Genomic DNA, 17,498 nt, shown 5'->3' on the forward strand with positions numbered 1-17,498 from the left:
CACAGCGCCTGCCTTCCGTACTTCTGCTGTAGATAGCACTCACAGCCTAAACGTTTGGACGCTTGGAGTGGGCAAGCGGTAACGGGTAAGGCACGGCCTGCCGCGGCGGAGGGGCGACGCCAGGCCTCCCTTGCCCTGGACGCCAGCCAGCTCAGCCTCGCTCGTGTCGCAGGGTGGCACCCACCCCGCCGGCGCTGCCACTAGCCTCAAACACCCCGGCAGCTTTGGAGTTAGGTGTTACGGCCACTAACTGGAACACGTTGGCTTGGAGTGGAACCCTTTGCGGGGAGAACGGGGATGAGGTCGGTCTGGATGAGGTAACATGTCTGCTGTGACCGCCTCCTGCTAACCGGCCTTCTATGCGTGCTAGCGACTACAACGTCTCTTCGTGTCGCGCACATTCGCGTTCGCGTTTCGACAGCACTCCGCTAACGGGATGTACTGTACCATCAGAGGGATGACACGCCCCCTCCACCAGGACCTTGGAGTTAGTGGAGCGAGCTCCGGTGAAGGCTAATCTGGGTGCAGTCAACCCGCTCGGGAGGGGTTGCGGGCCTCACCGCGGGTTGGTCCGGGGCTAATCCAGTTTGGCGGGCGATCCAGCGGGCTTTGCCCCAAGCTCACCCAGCTTCACAGCCGTTGCCTTAAAGCTAGCCCACGACATATCGACCGGAGCTGGTAGAGAGCGGCCAAAGGCCCAAAGCCACGAGTGTCATCCCTCCGGTGTCATGTGCAAGAAATGGGAGAGGTGCCGTAGTCGGGTGTGCAACGCAGGGTCCCGACTCCCTGGAAGGGGGACTACCCTTGTCCCATTGATAGGAACAGAGCAGGGGAGAGCCCTGGAGCCGAGTGTCTGATGCGGTCCAACCTCCCAGATGCCCGTGACCAGGTGTTATCTCAGGGGTAGAGGCTTGCATGCTGCAATCGGTGTAGCAGCAACCCCCAGCAGCCGTAGGAATCCGCCCGGCAGCAATGCGCCCGGGTTAAGCCCAGTTGCCGCGCAATGCATCTTAGCAAGGGCCAAGCGCTATCTAGGGTGATATATTAATCCTAAGCGCCAAAGAATCTACATCGCTACCAGTAACGAGGGGGTGATATGCGAAGCCTGACATTGCAGTGCATCCCACGCTCAGCACCGGCCATTACCTTGCCTTGCCGGCCCGTAGCCATGTGAACCTCGTGAACATGCAATAAACGCATGATATGATGAGACACGTCGTTGCCTGGGCTGGTCAGTTTCTATCGAGACGCGGCCGGGGATTTGCGCACTCCACTCACGTTCAGGGGGGGGGGGTGAAATCGGGCACGGACCGGCTATTCCACGCAGGGGCGTCATGAGCGACGGCGCACAGGAACAGTAAAGCATAGTGATACTCAACATAAATTCACCAATGGGTCGTTCACATACTGAGTAAGTGATAAGGAGGAGTGTGAGCGAGTTAATTATGCTCGTGCATAGGACAGCACCAGCGACCAGCCACACAAAGCAGTCTGAATGTTACAACTCTATCACGCCATGCATTTGCAAGCATCACGCATGGCCTTTATCGATGGCGCCCTGGGCGCCGGCCGCAGTGCACGCGTTGGGTGCGCGACGGCTCAGGAGCTCCAGTTTCCCCCCGCTCGCAACGCCGAGCTCGGCTGCCGAGACTGCCAACGGCTCAAGCCCTTCGTCGATAGTCGCCTCGCTACGTGAGCTTGTGAAGTCATCGCCTCCGCCGTCCAGCAGCTTCCCAGCTGGCAGCGGTGGCAGCAGCCCTAGCAGCAACAGCAGTGACGGCCGCGGCGGCCGTCAGGAGCTTGACGCCAGGGCCGACCAGCTTCTGTCCAGCTTCCGTGCCGCCACGTGCGATGGATCCAAAGGCACGGGCGACGGCCGCCACGTGGCGGGCGCCATATGGGCCGCCGGCAAGCTGGCGACCCCGTGCTGCCTGCGCCACGGCCGGGCGCTGCTGCAGGGCCTCACAGGCTCGGTCGGCGGCGGCGGCGGCGGCGGCAGTGCCGCTGCAGCTCATCATGGTCGGGGCGGCACCGGCGGGGATGTCAGTGCCGGCCTGGCCCAGCTATCCAACCAGTCAGTCAGCACGGCACTGTACGCGGCCGCGCTGCTGAGCCGGCAGCTGCCGGGCGGCGGCAGAGGAGCAGGAGGCGGCGGCAGCGCAAGTAGTGATAAGGGGAACAGCGGTAGCGGAGCGCCGAGGCGAAGTCAGGCGGATAATGAGGGGCAACAGGAGGGACGGGGCGCGCGGGAGGAGGACCTGCTAGCGGGGCTTCGGGCCCCGGCTGAGGCGCTCGCGGCCGCCTGTTTGCCGCGCCTGGACTCTCTCAACGCGCAAGATGTGGCCAACACCTGGTGAGGCCGCCAGCGAGGCCGGGGGCAGCAAGGAGGCGGGGAGCTATCAAGTCCATCACGCCACGCACTTGCAGACTCCAGCAAGCAAGCCAGGGAGTTTGAGGCAAAGGCCCGCCGAACCGTTGTGCACTGCGTATCTTACACGTAGTGCTCTATGTATAATGCGATGGTGCACATGCTGCAATGGCAAGCAGGTGGGCGCTGGCGACGCTGTCAGTGAACCTTCCCCCGCCGACAACCGGCGGCGGCTCCGCCCTGCGACTGCCCCCAGGGCTGCTGTCGGGTCTCGGCGCAGCCGCTGCCGCCCTCATTGCTGAGGAGGCTGCCGGCGGCGGCAGCAGCGGCAGCAGCAGCGGCAGCTGGCCCGGCAGCAGCAACAGGAACGGCGGTAGCAAGGGCAAGAGTAAAGGCGCCGGCAGGGGCGGGGGAAGGGGCGGCGGCGGTGGCAGCGGTGGCGTGTCCATGGTGGGGCTGGCGAACCTGCTGTGGGGCTGCGCGAAGCTGGGCTTCCGACACGAGCCGCTGCTGCTCGCGGCGGTGCGGTCGCTGCAGCCGCGGCTACAGGAGCTCGCAGCCGCCGAGCCCCGGGCCCTCGCCACCTGTCTGTGGGCCCTGGCAACATTGGACGGCTTACCAGCCGAGCTAGAAGATCCCGAGGTAGCCAGCACTAACGGCAGGGGCGCCGGCAGCGGCGGGGATGGAGGGGCTAAGGGCCAGCAGCAGCTGGCTGCGGGCCGGGCTCGGCGGCTGAGGCGGAAGCGGCGGCAGGGCCAGGGCGCAGGCGAGGCGGGGGCAGGGGCAGGGGCGGGGGCGGGGGCGGGGTCGGACGAGGTGCGAGGGTTGCTGGCGGCGGCGGCGCGTGTGCTGGCGCTGCGTGTCGAGCGCTTTGATGACCAGGTGAGCGTGATAGTGCTTGATGGCGCCGTTGGTGGTCGTAATCGCGACGGTGGGAGCACCACCAGCATGATGAGCTGTTGTTGCTGGTGTTGCTGGTGGCGGTGGCGGTGGCGGTGGCGGTGGCGACTCCAGCACTGCCTAGGAGGTCAGAGGCATACATGTGCCCCCGCTGCTCCTCCCACACTGGTGCTCGACCTGCGCACGCACACATGCCCATCATCACTTTCTCTTCCCCCCCCCCCCCGCGTCGGCACTTCATACTTGTGATTTTTATCACTCCGTTCTTCAAGTGAACGGCTCCTCCTCCCCCGCAGTCTCTGTCCAACCTGCTGTGGGCTTACGGCAGCACGCGCGTGCCGGCCTCCCGGCTGCTGACACGGGCCGCAGAGGAGGTGCGCCGCAGGTATGGCCGCCCCGCTCCTTGCGCCTCGCCTCTGAATAACTTGATGTACTGATGACGCAAGCCACGGCTCAGCGAAAAGATATGACACACACTACCACTATGCTTCTGCGGCTGGCGTCCGAAGCCATAGGGCCGTATGGGGTGGGTGTCACGTAGTAACGTAACCTGCAGTCAACCCGCGCCCTGGATGTATGGGCCACTCAGCAGCGCAGGCCCCGTGTGGCCCTGCCCCCCCCCCCCCCATGCCGTGAAGGGCTGGATCCATGGACCTGCAGAGCCTGGTCACGTGCGTGTGGGCGTACGGCCGTGCGGAGCACACGCACGTGCCCATGCTGGCCGCGGTGGCGGCCGCGCTGGCTGCGCCCGCGGCAGCGGCGGCGGAGCGGCGCGGCCGCGGCGCGGGCGCAGGTGTGGGTGCAGGTGCAGGTGTGCAGGATGCTAAGCACCAGCAGCAACAGCAGCAGGAGCAGCAGCAGGAGCGGGGCGGCTTCGTGACGGCACTGGAGGAGCGGCTTGCGAACTGCAGGGGCCGCCGCCCTCAGGTGGGCATGGGGGGAAAGTGCGTAAATGTGCCGCGCGCGTGGCCAGGTGTGTATGGCACGGCGGGGGAAACAACGTTAGCTTATTTCGCACTTTGCATGAAGCGGTCGTGGCGGTGCTGCTGCGCTCCACATGGCAGGCCGTGTCCAATCTTGCGTGGACCTACGCGGCGCTGGGTGTGCGGCATGACGGCCTGGTGGACGCACTGCTGGCCGCAGCCACCGGAGCCGCAGCCTCCGGAGCCGCAGCCACCGGAGCCGCAGCCTCCGGAGCCGCAGCCTCCGGAGCCGCAGCCGCCAGCAACATGAATGCGGGCGGCATCAGCAGCACCGGCACCAGCACCAGCGCCAGCACCAGCACCAGCACCAGCACCAGCACCAGTCGCAACGGTACTGGCAGTGACAGTGGCAGCGAAAGCACTGTCAGGGCTACTGGCAGCGGCACCGCGGGACGGCATGCCTCGCAAGCCGGCGGCGCGCCCGCCGCAGCTGGCGGCGGCGGCGGGCTCGCCGGCGCCATGAGCGGCCGAGAGCTGTCCATGGTCTTGTACTCGGCGGCGCGGCTGCGGCCGGAGCTGGCGGCGGTGTGGCCGCTGGCGCTGCAGGTGGGAGCGGTATGGCGGGGTGAGGCTGCGGCCTCATCAGGGTGGGTGGGTTAGTTTAATACAATCCCAAAGGGGGCTTCAGGCTGGTGCAGGCACGCGCGCGTATCGTGGCCGCGTGGCAGGCTTTGCAATGCATTTTGGTGCCCAATCACCGCCTGAACATAAACTTATCTTGCAACGCCCCGCAGGCTCTCTTGGATGAGGTTGACCGGCGTGTGGCGCCGCCGCTTGCGTATGCTGGTGGCCCCGCCGGAGCGCCGGCTCTACAGCCTGCACCACCACCGCTGCTCTCTGGGCGGGACCTCGCCATAATCGCCTGGGCGCTGGCGGTGCTGGCCCCGGGCAGTGACACGCTGCGGCGGGTGTTGCTGGCGGCGGCGCGGCGGCACCAGGCCCAGCCGCTGCCGGCAGCTCTTGTGGCACACCGCTCCGGCAGTGTTGGGCCTGAGCAGGAGGAAGCTGCGGAACTGGGCAGGGAGGAGGAGGAGGAGGAGGAAGAGGAGGAGGAGGGGGGCGTGCCGCGGGGTCAGGTGCCGCGGGGCGTGCCGTACCACCTGTACGGCCTGTCACAGCTGTACCTGGCGAACTACGCCTGGTCCATGGCGGCGGCGGTGGCCGCCGACCACCACCACCACCAGCAGCAGCAGCAGCAGCAGCAGCAGCAGCAGCAGCAGCAGCAGCAGCAGCAGCAGCAGCAGGAAAAGGGCGCATCTGCAGGCGTGCAGGCGGAAACACTGCAAGCGGCGGAGGTGAACGGCACATGGCTCAAGCTGCAGGGGGCACGTGCCGGCGCCAGCGGCGCGTGCAGCTCGCAGGTGGTGGCATTGGTGCAGCAGGCGGCAGAAGCCATGCGGCAGGCGGAGGCAGCCGCCGCCGGCTCGGTCCCCAGCAATACAGCAGGCAGTGGCGTCGTGGAGGGCGGCTCGGCGGCTGTGGTGGCCTTCGGGCCGCTGGCAGAGGCTGAGGCTGGCGGCGGCGCGGCGCTGTTTGTGGCGGCGCGCAATGCCTGGCACATCAACACGGTATCGTTTGAGCGGTCGGGGACGCAGGACGCCGTGGCCGAGTGCCTGGGCTCGCAGGTCGTGGGGGCGGCTGCAGGCGCAACGTCAGCTGCGTCGGGGTGCTCCGCACCCAGCGCCGGCGCGGCGGCGGCGGTGGTGGCGGCGGCGGGGTTGGAGGTGCAGGCGGTGGCGACCGAGGTGCTCTCGCCGGACCGCATGAGCCGAGTGGACGTGGCGGTGCAGTGCGGCGGGGGCTGGCTGGTGCTGCTGCACGTGGACGGCCCCACACACTTCGCACTCGACGTAGGACATGACGTCGATGTCCACGACACAAGTACGGCAGAAACATCAGCAGCAGCAGTAGCAGGCACTGGCGCTGCTACTGCTGCTACTGCTGCTGCTTCCGGCGCGGCTGCAGCTACGGGTGGTGCTGCGAACGGCGGTGTTGACAGTGCGGACGGCGCGGCCGACGTGGACTTGGTTGAGGTGTCGCTGGTGCCGTCGCGGTGCCGGCGGCGGCTGGGCGACACCGTGCTGCGGGACCGGCTGCTGTGCGCTGCGGTGGGCGCGGCGGCCGCGTACGCCTCTGCGGCATCGCGCTCTGAGAGCGCCTCTGAGGGACAAGCGGTGTACGGCGCAGGCGGGCCGGAGGAGCGCCCCAGCGGCTGCTGCGGGCAGCTGCAGGGTGCTGCGCTGGTGTCGCTGAGCAGCGGCCGCCTGGGCGCCGTGCGGCCAGCGGAGCCGTGGGTCGCGGCGGCGGTGCATGCGGGGCTGCGGCCGGGTGCCGTGGGGGCGGGTGCAGAGGAAGCCGGGTGCGGGGGAGAGGGCGCGGCGGGAATGGCAGGAGGCCGGGCCGTGGCCGTGGCCGCGCTGAGCGTGGCGGACTGGCAGGCGGCACGGGCTGGGGGTGTGTCCGACACGGGGCTTGCAGGAGCTGGGTGTGAGTGGCGCCATGGCCTTGCGCCGCTGCTGGCGGCCGTGATACGCGATGTCGCGGCTAGTCGCTAATTTGCTAAAGAAGTGTAGTCTTGGTGACGATGACGTTTGGGGGGAACTGGCGAACTGCCGTTCAGGGCGTCAGGTGAGGTCAGGTGTTGGGGGCCAGTCATAAGGTGATGCAGACAAACCGCAGAAGCTGTCATTGGGGTGCAGAGCGGCAGTCGTGCTGCCTTGACATTGGGACAGCATGGATGTGTTGTGGCCTGCTCAGTGCCGCATCAGTTCAGCGTTTGCAGAAAGTTTCACCTCCGGTGTGTGTGCCTGGGCACTTTCCCTTCGTTGCTTGGACAGACTTCAAACGCAGTAAAACCGTCTGACACTTCAGCAACGTTGGCCTTGTGTCTGAGCACCATGCGTAGCACACTAGCACATACTAAAGCACCTCGCGTGCGCTTAGCCTCGGCCCTCTGCTACTGACTATGTATAACATAAGTACACAAGGTTCGCTCGTAGTTAGTGTCTATGGCTACGAAATGAATCCGTTAGGTGTTCCTGTGTGCCCCTGTGCCGCTGTAGTCATACCCTGTGCGCTGCCGGAACAGAAGAATAACCTGTTCTGTTCCGTTCCTTTCACCTCCAACTTCCACATACAAAGCCTTGATCACACACGAAACACCGCCCGCAAACGTGGTGTGGCCCAACCATTATACCTGACACCAGGTGCCACAGCCAGAATCGCTGCGCACGCGGCCAGCACACAACTATCATACGAGCACTCGTCGACGCCCTGGCATTGCAGTCCCCAAGTGACGCGGCCACTTCTACGCTCCTCCACTGCACGCAGCACAGCCAACAGCCACCACAACTGCACCGGCTGAGCCGACGGCCCTGCATGCTACGTGCCCTCGCCCGGCGCCAACCCCGGCGTGAGGCGCGCCGGCCCCCGGTGCAACCCCGACATGCCGCCGCCCGAAAGCGCCACCGCCGCTGCCGGCGCCGCACCCGAGCTGCCCAGCCCCACAATCACCGGGTCCCCAGGGCCGCCGCTCGGCCCCACGCCGTGCCCGCTACCTTCCGGCTCTCCGCCGTTGCCGCCGTTTGTTGACGCCAGCAGCGGCGTCATCTCCACCTTGGTGGCCCCGCCGCCGCCGGCCCCGCCACCGCCGCCGATGCCCATGCTCACTAACGCTCTCCCGAACAGCCCGGCCGGCCCCGTTGCGCCGCCCGCGCCGTTGTGTAACCCGGCCGCGGGAGCGCTGCTCGTCATTTGCAAGCCGCCGCCTGCGCCCAAGCCGCTGCCCGACACCGGCAAAGAGATGCCGGCGCCCCCTCCTGCCGCCACTGCCGCCGCCGACACTGGCACGCCCAGGTCAAGCGTCGCCGCGCCGGCGCCGCTGAGGGTGGCCGTGGGCACGCCGCCGCGGCGGTACTTGCTGCTGCCGTTGCGCGCCGCCACCGCCGCCGGGTCCATAGCGATGGCGCCGCCGTCCTCCTTGCCCGTGCTCTCCAGCACCGTATACGTCGCCTCCTCCGGCTGCTGCAGCCGCCTGCGGCAGCGAGCGCGGGCAAGGCGAGCGCGCAGGGCCCCCGTCACGAGGGGCTGCAGAGCCGGCGCAGGCGCGCAGGGCCGTGGAGTGGCCAGCCCTCCGCAGCCCCAGGAGTTCTTCCATCACGTGACGACCAAGCCCGCCTCTGCCCCCGACCACGGATCCAACTTCCTGCACATGCCCACATGCCTGCCATCCCATCCCATCCCATCCCATCCCACCCGGCGACTCGTGGTTTCATCTCGCGGGAATGCTGCCCGCGTCCTTCCAACTTCGCCCATCCCGTCCCAGCAAGCCGGCCCCGCTCCCACTCCCGCTCCTACCTGTACTTGTACCAGTTGAACAGCAGCACCCCCACGATGACGATGACCAGGCCCAGGCTGTTGACCAGTGTCAGCTCGTCGCCCATGATCACGACGGCGGCCAGCACTGCGGCGGCGGCGGGTCATGGGCAGGTGGGAGGAGGAGGGTCACACGAGGAGGCGAGGTGGCGCGGGGGTCCATACCAGGAGGAAGGTGATGGAAAGAGGCGGGGGATCACGGCAATTGATGGGGGTAACGGCAGGTGGGCAGGCCGGCTCGGCCGGGTGGCTTGGAGTGCGTTCATTGAGAGGCCAGGCCAAGCGTTAGGGGCGAGCTCCAGCGCCCTGTGGGGGGCGGGCGCCAGGCGCGGCCTGCGGCCTGTACCCTGCCGACCCTGCCTCGCCCTTCCCTTCCCTTCCCCCGTCTCCCCTTCCCCCGTCTCCCCTTCCCCCGTCTCCCCTTCCCCCGTCTCCCCTTTTCCCCCTCTTCCCTTCCCCCCTCTACCCTTCCCTGCTCTCCCCTTCCCTGCTCTCCCCTTCCCTGCTCTCCCCTTCCCTTCCCTCCCCTTCCCTTTTCTCCTCTCTCCTTCCCTCCTCTCCCCTTCCCTTCCCTCCTCTCCCCTGCCCTTTCCTTCCCTTCGCTTCCCGCCAGCGCGGCTCTCACCTGTGACCACCTCCTTGACGGTGCCGGCGATCATGAAAGTCAGCGCCGACGTCTCCTTGATCACCTGCGCATGCGGTGGAGGCGCAGCGCGTGGCATGCGGGCGCGGGTCAGGGCGAGCGGGTGCAGGTAAGCGAGGTGAGGTAAGAGAGCTGAGCTAGGATGCACTGGCATATTTTCCGCTGCGGCACCGCACAACCACGCCGCCCCCGGCTGACTTCTCAACGCTCTGCCACCGCCCTCTCCTCCACCATCCCGAGCGCCTTGCCCTTCCCGCCCCTGTCCTCGGCTCCCGCCCATCGGCGCGCACCCTTAGCACAGCAGCCCACACACGCACCTGGTACTCGGCCCACACCATGAGGAAGGCGATCAACGCGCCCGCCGCGATCACCAGTGACGTCAGCAGTGTGCGCTCCGCCGTCTCGAAGTAGGGCGAGCCGGGCAGCACCAGCCACAGCTCCTCCCACGCCAGGCTGAATATCATCACGGTGACGCTCATGACGGGCGTCAGCAGCTCCAGCACCTCCAGAGGCCCGCCCAGCGCGGCTGCGTGTGCGCGTGTGTGTGTATGTGTGTGTGTGTGTGTGTGTGTGTGTGTGCGCCCAACGAATAACTCCCATCACCAACAGAAAGCCCATGGGGAGGAGCCGCGGGGAGCGCAGGCAAGGGAGATGGGGCCTGCCCTATCAACGCTGCCCGTTTCACTGCCACCTCTGCCTGAGCTCGTCTGCTACTAAGGCCGGCTGATCCCAATAACCTTCCCGGCCCCGTCCCGTCCGCCAGCCCGATCGCGTCAGCCGGCAGCACTCCCCGTCTGCCATGGACAGCTCACTCCCGCACGCCCCGGCCTCGCACCGGCCGCCCCCGCCCCCGTTCCTGCCTTGCCGCGCCTCCTGCTGCTCACCCGAGGACTGGTGCCCGTGCAGCAGCACCTGCGTGAGCGTGAACCTCAGTCCCGACAGGCAGCTGGCGGTCATGACCAGGCCAAAGCCCAGCATGTCGAACTTGGTCTCGCCGCGCACCAGCAGCGCCAGACCCGACACGATCACCAGCACCACAGCCATCAGCTCCCAGTTGGGCCTGGGGGCGGCACGGGGAGGTGTGTGTGTGGGGGGGGGGGGGGGAGAGGTTGGGGTGGAGGGGAGGGAGGGAGGGAAGGCGGGAGGAGCAGCACCAGGCCACTGCTGCGTGCAGGAGCAGCACCAGGCCTGACGTGCAGGCTGCCACACCGTGCTGCAGGGTGCAGGGTGCTCTGAGTGGAGCAACGCGCGCCTGACGTATTCGGAGCCGACACCCAGGAGAGGTACAGACCCCACGGTACCTGTGAGGTGTCACTGCTGCGCCTTGCATATCCTCCCTTAGCATCCCGCCCCACGATGCTGCCCCCGCCCCGCCCCGCCCCGCCCCGCCCCGCCCCGCCTCAGATGGCCACCCTGCAGCCACACCCTGTACCGTACTTCCGCGGCTCGGCGCTGACCGTCAGCACCCCTCTCCCCGCCTCGCCACCGCTATCTCCGCTCACTTCTCAATGCCCCAAACGAAGGCGAAGAACAGCAGGAAGACCGGCACGGTGGATTTGCACATGGTGTAGAAGGACAGATTAATAAACACCAGGCTCTTGTTGGAAAAGCCGATGTCCAAGCCGGTGGTGATGCCGTTGGGAACCACTGCGAGGGGCGGCGGGCCGGTGACAGCTGGAGCAGGGCAGATACAGTGCGGCAGGGTGGCTGTAGCACGCGCTGAGGTGCGGTAGTAGGCTAGTAGCTGGCGTGCGTGATCAGCCGATCCTTGGTGAGCAGCGCTGCCGCATGCACCCAAAGCAATGCGAACAGCCCCAGAATCTGAGTAGCTCTGGAACCAAAGCCCAACACGCCCTGGCCACCGTGCGGCGTCAAGGGCCAGCAGTGGCGGCGCTTGAAGCCCACTCCAGGCCAGCCCCCATACCAATCCAGCACGCCGTTCCCGCAACCCTTTTTGACATCTGCCGAATGTAGGCAATACAGCGCCTCGAGCTTACCCATGCGGAAGTATTCCGACCAGGGCAACCTCCGCGTCATAGTGCGGGAAGCCAGCCCCGCCCCGAACGTTAGCTTCGCCAGCAGCGTCTGGCAAGCGAACTGCACGCTGGACATGAACAGCGGGGCTGCGAGGCATACGGAGGAAATTCAGACAAGGCCTTGCGAGCAGGGCACAGCACAGGACAAGCGAGGAGTGCGCCAACTTGTCACCTGGAAATGCCCCACGACCGAAAAGGCCATGCTCCTTGCCGACAAGCTGCTTATTGTAAAGTGATAGACCGGTACTGAGCACGTACCTGGTGGGGAAAAGGAACGGGAGCTCAGGGACACGCATGACACGCAAATAGCAACAGGCGACTCCAGGTGGAGCCCGCTTAGCCTGGCCTCACCAGGTCAGAATGAGCGCCAAGCATTTCACGCTCTTCCTTCCGGACGTCGTTGACAAACTGGCGCCAAACCCCGCTAGTGCTTCAAGGACTCGAGACATCACTGCACTTGCCACCGTGCCAGTTGGCTCCGGGCCATACGCTTCTGCTAACCCTGCTCTGCTTCCTCTTGACCGAGATCGGATGTGCTTGTCCTCTAGCAAAAGCGAGGTGTTCGCCGTGGACATCACCGACGGTTCATTTTCGTCCCTGCTCTCTATAGAATGCTGCGGACCTCGCAATGCGCGGGAAGTTGCATGTTGCTGAATTTCTCCGTTGGCACTCCGTGCCAATGCGGCGCTGTCTGTCAGGTGGCGGGTGCTATGGACTTCGGTGTGGGTCGTATCCGTCGCTTGCTCGCTTATTTGCGCTATAAGCACAAGGTGCAAAAAGTTGAAGTTCGGTGGTTGCGTGCACGTGATTTGGACACTCGCTTTCGTGCGCTGGCGTCCCCAAAGCTTCGGCACCATTCCGCAGTAGCCCGCCCTAACCGCCGGTGCCGGTACGGCGTCACGGGGTGTGTGTGGGTGTTCCACTGATGCACTGGCCCTGCCTCCCAAGCTTCTATAGATTACATGCGTACATGGCTGGCTGCACATGTCAAGCCAGTACCACGTCCGTGGGCTTGACTCTAGCTGCTGCACCGCGCCACTGCAGAGAAATGTAAGCTAGTGTGAATGCAAATGCAAGACTTCTCCCAGAGTGTCCAACCGAAATTCTTCTTCATGTTCGACCACCTCGCCTCGCCTCACCACCTTCGCATCATCTCCGCTCACAGTGCCATCCTGGAATGCAGGCCACATGCGTCATGCCCGCATCCCAAGCGCGCTTACCATGTCGCAATCCATGCGGCACCCCGCCTCGCGGCTTTAACTGTCTCCCAAGCCCTCCCCATCGTTCATGGACGGCCAAAACCGCCCCCCCCCATACTCGTACGCACACAAGGTAATCCGCGGCCGTAACTCTGCATCACACCCGTTATCCTGCGCGTATTGTTTTCCTTGTGCTCTTTAACACACACACACACACACACACACACGCACACGCACACGCACACGCACACACACACACGCACACGCACACGCACACACGCACACAGACACACTGCTTTCCTTGTGCTCTTTAACACACACACGCCCCGCCAGCTACAGCACAGCCCGCGGTGCCGCCGCCTCCCCGCGTCCTCCCGCCTCCGCCCTGTCATCACCCTCCGCCTCCCGCCCCTGCGCCTCCTGCAGGAACGCCATCACCGCGTTCACCGAGAGGCCCTTCTCCACCATGACACGCACGGTGTGCAGGATGCGCCCCATCCGCGCCGCCACGCCTGCCGCCACTGCATCATCCACCGCCGCCGCCAGCGACACAACCGGCATCTCCCGCTGCCCCACCTCTCGAAACGCCACCAGCAGCGGTTTGTGGTCGCTGGAGCCGCCGTACAGCCCGCGGCCCTCCACTCCCTGCTTGTTGGGGCCGCGGCCTAGCGACAGCGTGCAGAAGCCGGTGTGGCGGAGGCCCACGGCCGTCAGGCTCCGCTTGAGCACATACACCACGTCAGGGAATTTGGAGCTGGTGGTCGGCTCCGCCGCCGCCTCGCGGCCGCCGCCAAACGCCACCCAGTCGGCCAGGCAGCGGAAGGGCGGCTCGTCGCCCGCCGCGCGGCTCTGCAGCCGCGTCTGCGGCCGTCGCCGCGCCGCCACCGCAACAGCCACTGCCGCCTGCCCCTTCTCCTGCCCCTTTTCCTGCCCCACCACCGCTGCGCCCCCGCCTCCGCCTTCGCTATCACCTCCGCCTACGTCTGCGTCGCCGTCACCGCCGTCGTCATGCCTGGCGGCCCACTGCACCGCGGGGCGGTAGAGGTGGGTGTTGAAATCGCCCGCCAGCACGTGCACCACGTCCTTGGCCGCCGCGCTGGGCAGCAGCCCCGCTGGGTAGGTCCGCTTCAGCCCCGGGCTGCGAAGCCGCATGTGCTCCACCACCCGCCTGTACCGCCGCTCCTGCAACATCCACTCCACCTCCCGGCCCAACTGCTCCAGGTGTCGGCCGCGATTGCCGCTGCCACTGGTGCCGCTGCCGCCAGCGCCGCGTCCGCAGCCTTCGCTCTTGCTGCCGGCGCCACTTGTGCTGGCGCCCTTGGCGGCTTCGCTCTTGCTGCCGGCGCCACTTGTGCCGCCGCCCTTGGCGCCTTTGCTCTTGCTTGAGAGCAGCCCCGTGCCGGGCGTGTGCGCGGTGGTGATGACGTAGGTGGCGCTGGAGCCGGTGGTCTCCGGGCGGCGGCGCAGAACCACGGTGATGGGTGGGTAGCGGAAGAAGGTTTCCACGTCGCGGCAGCGCCTGCGCTTCTGGGTCCCCGCGTAGGCCTCCATGGCCGCGCAGGCGGCGTTGTAGGGCCCGCTCAGCTCCGGGTTGTCGCCCCAGGCCACGTCCAGAAGGCCCACGCCGCCGGCGCTGCGGCGCCAGACGTAGTCGGGCTCCGTGCTACAATCAGCTGCAGCGCCGCCGCTGCCGCTGTCGGCTGCGGCTGTAGCAGCCACGCGCTCCAGCGTGCGCGGGTTCCACAGGATGACGTGTTCGCCCGCCTGCGGGTGCGAGTGCGGAAACACATGAGGGGGATGCGGAAACACATGAGGGGGATGCGCCTTGAGGCAGTGTGACCATTAGGCATGAGGGTGCTGCCGCCATGCATAAACCGGCCCGGCCGCATTCGGCTCCAACGCACCGTAACATATTGGTACTTCCATTTCCGCTGAAGTCGCGTGAGCAGCTGCTGCAGCTCCGCGGCGCGCCTCTTGGCCACACGCACCTCCTGCGGCAGTAAGGACACAGCAGCAGTGGGTAACCAGCGTTGGTCAGACGAGTGCACGAATCTGTGGCTCAGTGCTGCGGGGGCTCTGCCCGGTACTGGAAAGAAGCTGTAAACAGGACTGCGGTCCCCATCAGCCCTGTCCCCAACATGCATGGCAACCATTTCCGAACCGCAACAACAGCCGCCAACCCGCCCGCCCACACCTGCAGGCAGATGACGTCTAGCTGGCCGGCCGAGGTCGCCTTCGCGCCCTGCAGCGCCCAGCCACTGGCCCCCATCACGAGATCCAGCACCCGCTCCATCTCAAACATGTCCGTGTCCGAGCCGCCGGCCTCCTCCGGGTCGTCACCGCCGCTGCCACTGGGGCCGTCCACGTCTCCAGATCCAGCCGCCGCGGCCTTGGCCGCGGCCTTAGGTTTGCCTTTGGCCCTGCCCTTGGCCTTGGCTGGCTGCTGCTTGCCCTGTGCGGGGGCGGCCGGCGCAGCCTGGAGCTCGGCTGCCGGCACCGCTGCTGGTGCAGCGGCGCGGCGCAGCTTGATGCTGTGGATGTTGTAGGTGACGATGTTGATGGGCACCATCACCACGAGACCATCAGTCTCAGCAGCGGCGGCAGCCGCGGCAGCCGCGCCGACGTGGGGCTGCTGATCCGCGAGCTGCTGCGCCTTTGACCCTGGCTTGCCCCGCCCTGTATCCGCTGCTGCTCCCGCCGCGGCCGCACCCCCTTTTGGACTCTCCACCTCGGCTTGGTCGCGTGGTTGTAGCCGCTGCCGCCCGCTGTGCTGCTGCAACTGCTGCTGCTGTAGCAGCTCCAGCACCTCCACGGTGCCCGGCACAAGCCCCAGCCAGCCGCCGTGGGCATCCGCCACCGCCGCCGCCGCCGCCGCCGCCGCCGCCGCGTCAGGGTCAGGACCAGCAGCTGCGCTGTCGGCTGGGGGGTCTCCGGAGCCCAAGTTTTGAACTGAGCGGAGAGCTGGCGATGAAGCCTGTTCCTCCTCCTCCGCTGCCTCCTCCTCCTCTTCGTCCTCCTCCGCCACCTCCTCTTCCTCCTCATTTTCCGCAGCAGCGTCATCACTACCACAATCAGCATTCCCATCTTCTGCGCCGCCGCCTGCAGCTCCATTGCCGCCACCGTTGTCCTTGGCCGCCAGGGCCGCCTGCCTGCAGTCCGCCAGCGTCAACGCGGCCGCCACCGCCGCCGCCCTGCTGCTGTCCGCCGCCACTGCCGCCGCCGCCCTGCGCTCCACCTCCTCCAACCCTTCCTCCAGCTGTTGTGCATTCACCTCATCGCGAGCCAGCACGCCAACTGTGTCGCCGGGCCCTGCAGGCTGCCCACCGTCCACCTCGCCCACACTGTCATCGTCATCGTCATCGTCGTCGTCGGTGTTTGTTCCGGTGTTGGTGTCCCCCGTGTCTGGTGTCGCCCCATCGTCCTCCGCACCGCTCTTGGCGCCACTGGCCTCAGCACCGTCGCCGAGCGCCAGCAGCAGTGCCGCATCCACTGCTCCGTCCGCAGGCCCTGACGCGAGCACTGCCCGCGTTCGAGCCGCCGCTGCCGTGGTGGCCGCGGACGCGAAGCTCCTGCTGCCTGTTGGGGCGGCGGAGGCTGGGGCGGAGGCCAGCGCTGCCGCCGCCGCCCGTGTCCGAGGGAGCGGCGGCGGCGCCTCGCTGCGGTACGGCGTGTCGGGTGTGGCCGCCGGGGAGGCGGTCTGGCCTTGGGCCTGGCGCACCCGCGGCGGGGTAGCTGGCGCCGCCGCAGCAGCGGCCGCAGACGGTTCCGGTGGGGAAGCCTGCTGCAAGGGCTGCTGCTGTTGACTGCTCTGCTGCTGCTGGCTCCCCCTGCCGGCCCTCCCCTGCTGGTCCGTGGGGCTCTTGGGCTCGTCCGCCTCCTCGTGACTGCCCTCCTGCCACCGGGCCGCCGGCCTTTCCGGCGTGTTGGGCTGCTGCACGTGCTGACACGCCGGCGGCTGCGGCTGCGGCTCTGGCTCCAGCCCATCAGCCCCCACCCGCACATACGCGACGTACTGCAGCAGCGGGCCCTCCGGCGACGTCAGCGGCAGCCCCGACCGCAGCGGCAGCGCCGGCGGCAGCAGCACCGCCCGCCACTGCGGCCCCAGCGCAGACAGAGCCAGCGCCGCGCAGGCTCGCTCCAGCGGGGCCGCCCCGTCGCCCGTAGCCGCCGCCGGCCGCACACGGTAGCTGTGGGCGCGGCGCACGGGGTAGACCTTGCCGGCCAGCGGCTGCACCCACACCACCGGGACCTCCAGGCCACCCACGCAGTCGCTCTCCCGTAGCGGCGGCGGCGCCTCTGCTGTCGCGCCCCTGGCCTTGTTGCGCGCCTGGAAGACGCTGAGCGGCAGCGGCGACGGCGGCCATTGGCCCCCGCGCATGGCCTCGCGCAGGCCGCCCACGTCGTTCATGAATACGGGCACCTCGACAGAGCCCAACGCGCGCAGGTTCTTGCGCACCGCTGTATGTTGGCTGGGCTTAACGGCGTGCAGCCAGGCGTGGGGGTCCTGCCAGCCGTTTGGCGGCTCGGCGCGGGCACTGAGCCACGACTGGACCAACACCGCAGACCCGAACTCCGCCTTCCGCTCCGGCGCGGCGGCGTCCTGCACAACGCTAACTCTAAGCTTGCCCGATGCGAACACCCCGGCCCCGTCTCTAGACTTGAGCACAAGCGGCTGCGCGGCGATGCTGTAGTCACCAGTGACGAGTAGCGTTACGGGCGTGGGCGGGGTGGCCATGACCGCATCTTCATCGCTGCAGGCGGCTTTCGCGACCGTCTCCCAGGCAGCCGCGCGAAGCAGGTTTGCATGTTGCTCATGCTCAACGTCCACGTCGCAGAGGTAGCTCGTCACGAAGCCCTGCAGCACGACGGCGTTCCGCATTCCAGGCCTGGCCACATGCTGCTCCTCGCGCAGCACCCGAAAGGTTCGACCTGGCCCAGCGGCTTGTGCAAGTAACCTAATGAGGTGTGGGGAAGCTCTATCATCGGGGCACGTCT

At 67.2% G+C, this 17,498-nt stretch overlaps 3 protein-coding genes across 3 annotated transcripts; 1 reads left to right on the top strand and 2 right to left on the bottom strand.

Moving 5' to 3' along the window:
• The first annotated feature begins 1,395 nt into the window (after nucleotides 1-1,395).
• Nucleotides 1,396-6,927, top strand: CHLRE_07g330800v5 (uncharacterized protein). Its single transcript, XM_001690571.3, has 6 exons — nucleotides 1,396-2,353; nucleotides 2,548-3,250; nucleotides 3,565-3,653; nucleotides 3,907-4,195; nucleotides 4,333-4,797; nucleotides 4,986-6,927. The coding sequence occupies exons 1-6, from the start codon at nucleotides 1,551-1,553 to the stop codon at nucleotides 6,804-6,806; spliced, it is 4,170 nt and encodes a 1,389-aa protein (XP_001690623.2). The 5' UTR covers nucleotides 1,396-1,550; the 3' UTR covers nucleotides 6,807-6,927.
• Nucleotides 6,928-6,929: 2 nt separating this feature from the next.
• CHLRE_07g330850v5 (uncharacterized protein) lies at nucleotides 6,930-12,045 on the bottom strand. Its single transcript, XM_043064183.1, has 9 exons — nucleotides 11,656-12,045; nucleotides 11,477-11,562; nucleotides 11,266-11,391; nucleotides 10,771-10,915; nucleotides 10,153-10,328; nucleotides 9,586-9,794; nucleotides 9,251-9,314; nucleotides 8,608-8,713; nucleotides 6,930-8,284 (listed from the first exon to the last, which is right to left on the bottom strand). Exons 1-9 carry the CDS (start codon nucleotides 11,751-11,753, stop codon nucleotides 7,633-7,635), a joined length of 1,662 nt encoding a protein of 553 aa, XP_042922751.1. The 5' UTR covers nucleotides 11,754-12,045; the 3' UTR covers nucleotides 6,930-7,632.
• Nucleotides 12,046-12,250: 205 nt separating this feature from the next.
• On the bottom strand, nucleotides 12,251-17,445 carry CHLRE_07g330900v5 (uncharacterized protein). The gene is made up of 3 exons (XM_043064184.1): nucleotides 14,698-17,445; nucleotides 14,408-14,494; nucleotides 12,251-14,267 (listed from the first exon to the last, which is right to left on the bottom strand). The coding sequence occupies exons 1-3, from the start codon at nucleotides 17,380-17,382 to the stop codon at nucleotides 12,837-12,839; spliced, it is 4,203 nt and encodes a 1,400-aa protein (XP_042922752.1). The 5' UTR covers nucleotides 17,383-17,445; the 3' UTR covers nucleotides 12,251-12,836.
• Nucleotides 17,446-17,498: the final 53 nt, after the last annotated feature.

Source organism: Chlamydomonas reinhardtii, chromosome 7 (genome assembly GCF_000002595.2).
Source record: "Chlamydomonas reinhardtii strain CC-503 cw92 mt+ chromosome 7, whole genome shotgun sequence".
In the NCBI taxonomy this organism is placed as follows: domain Eukaryota; kingdom Viridiplantae; phylum Chlorophyta; class Chlorophyceae; order Chlamydomonadales; family Chlamydomonadaceae; genus Chlamydomonas; species Chlamydomonas reinhardtii.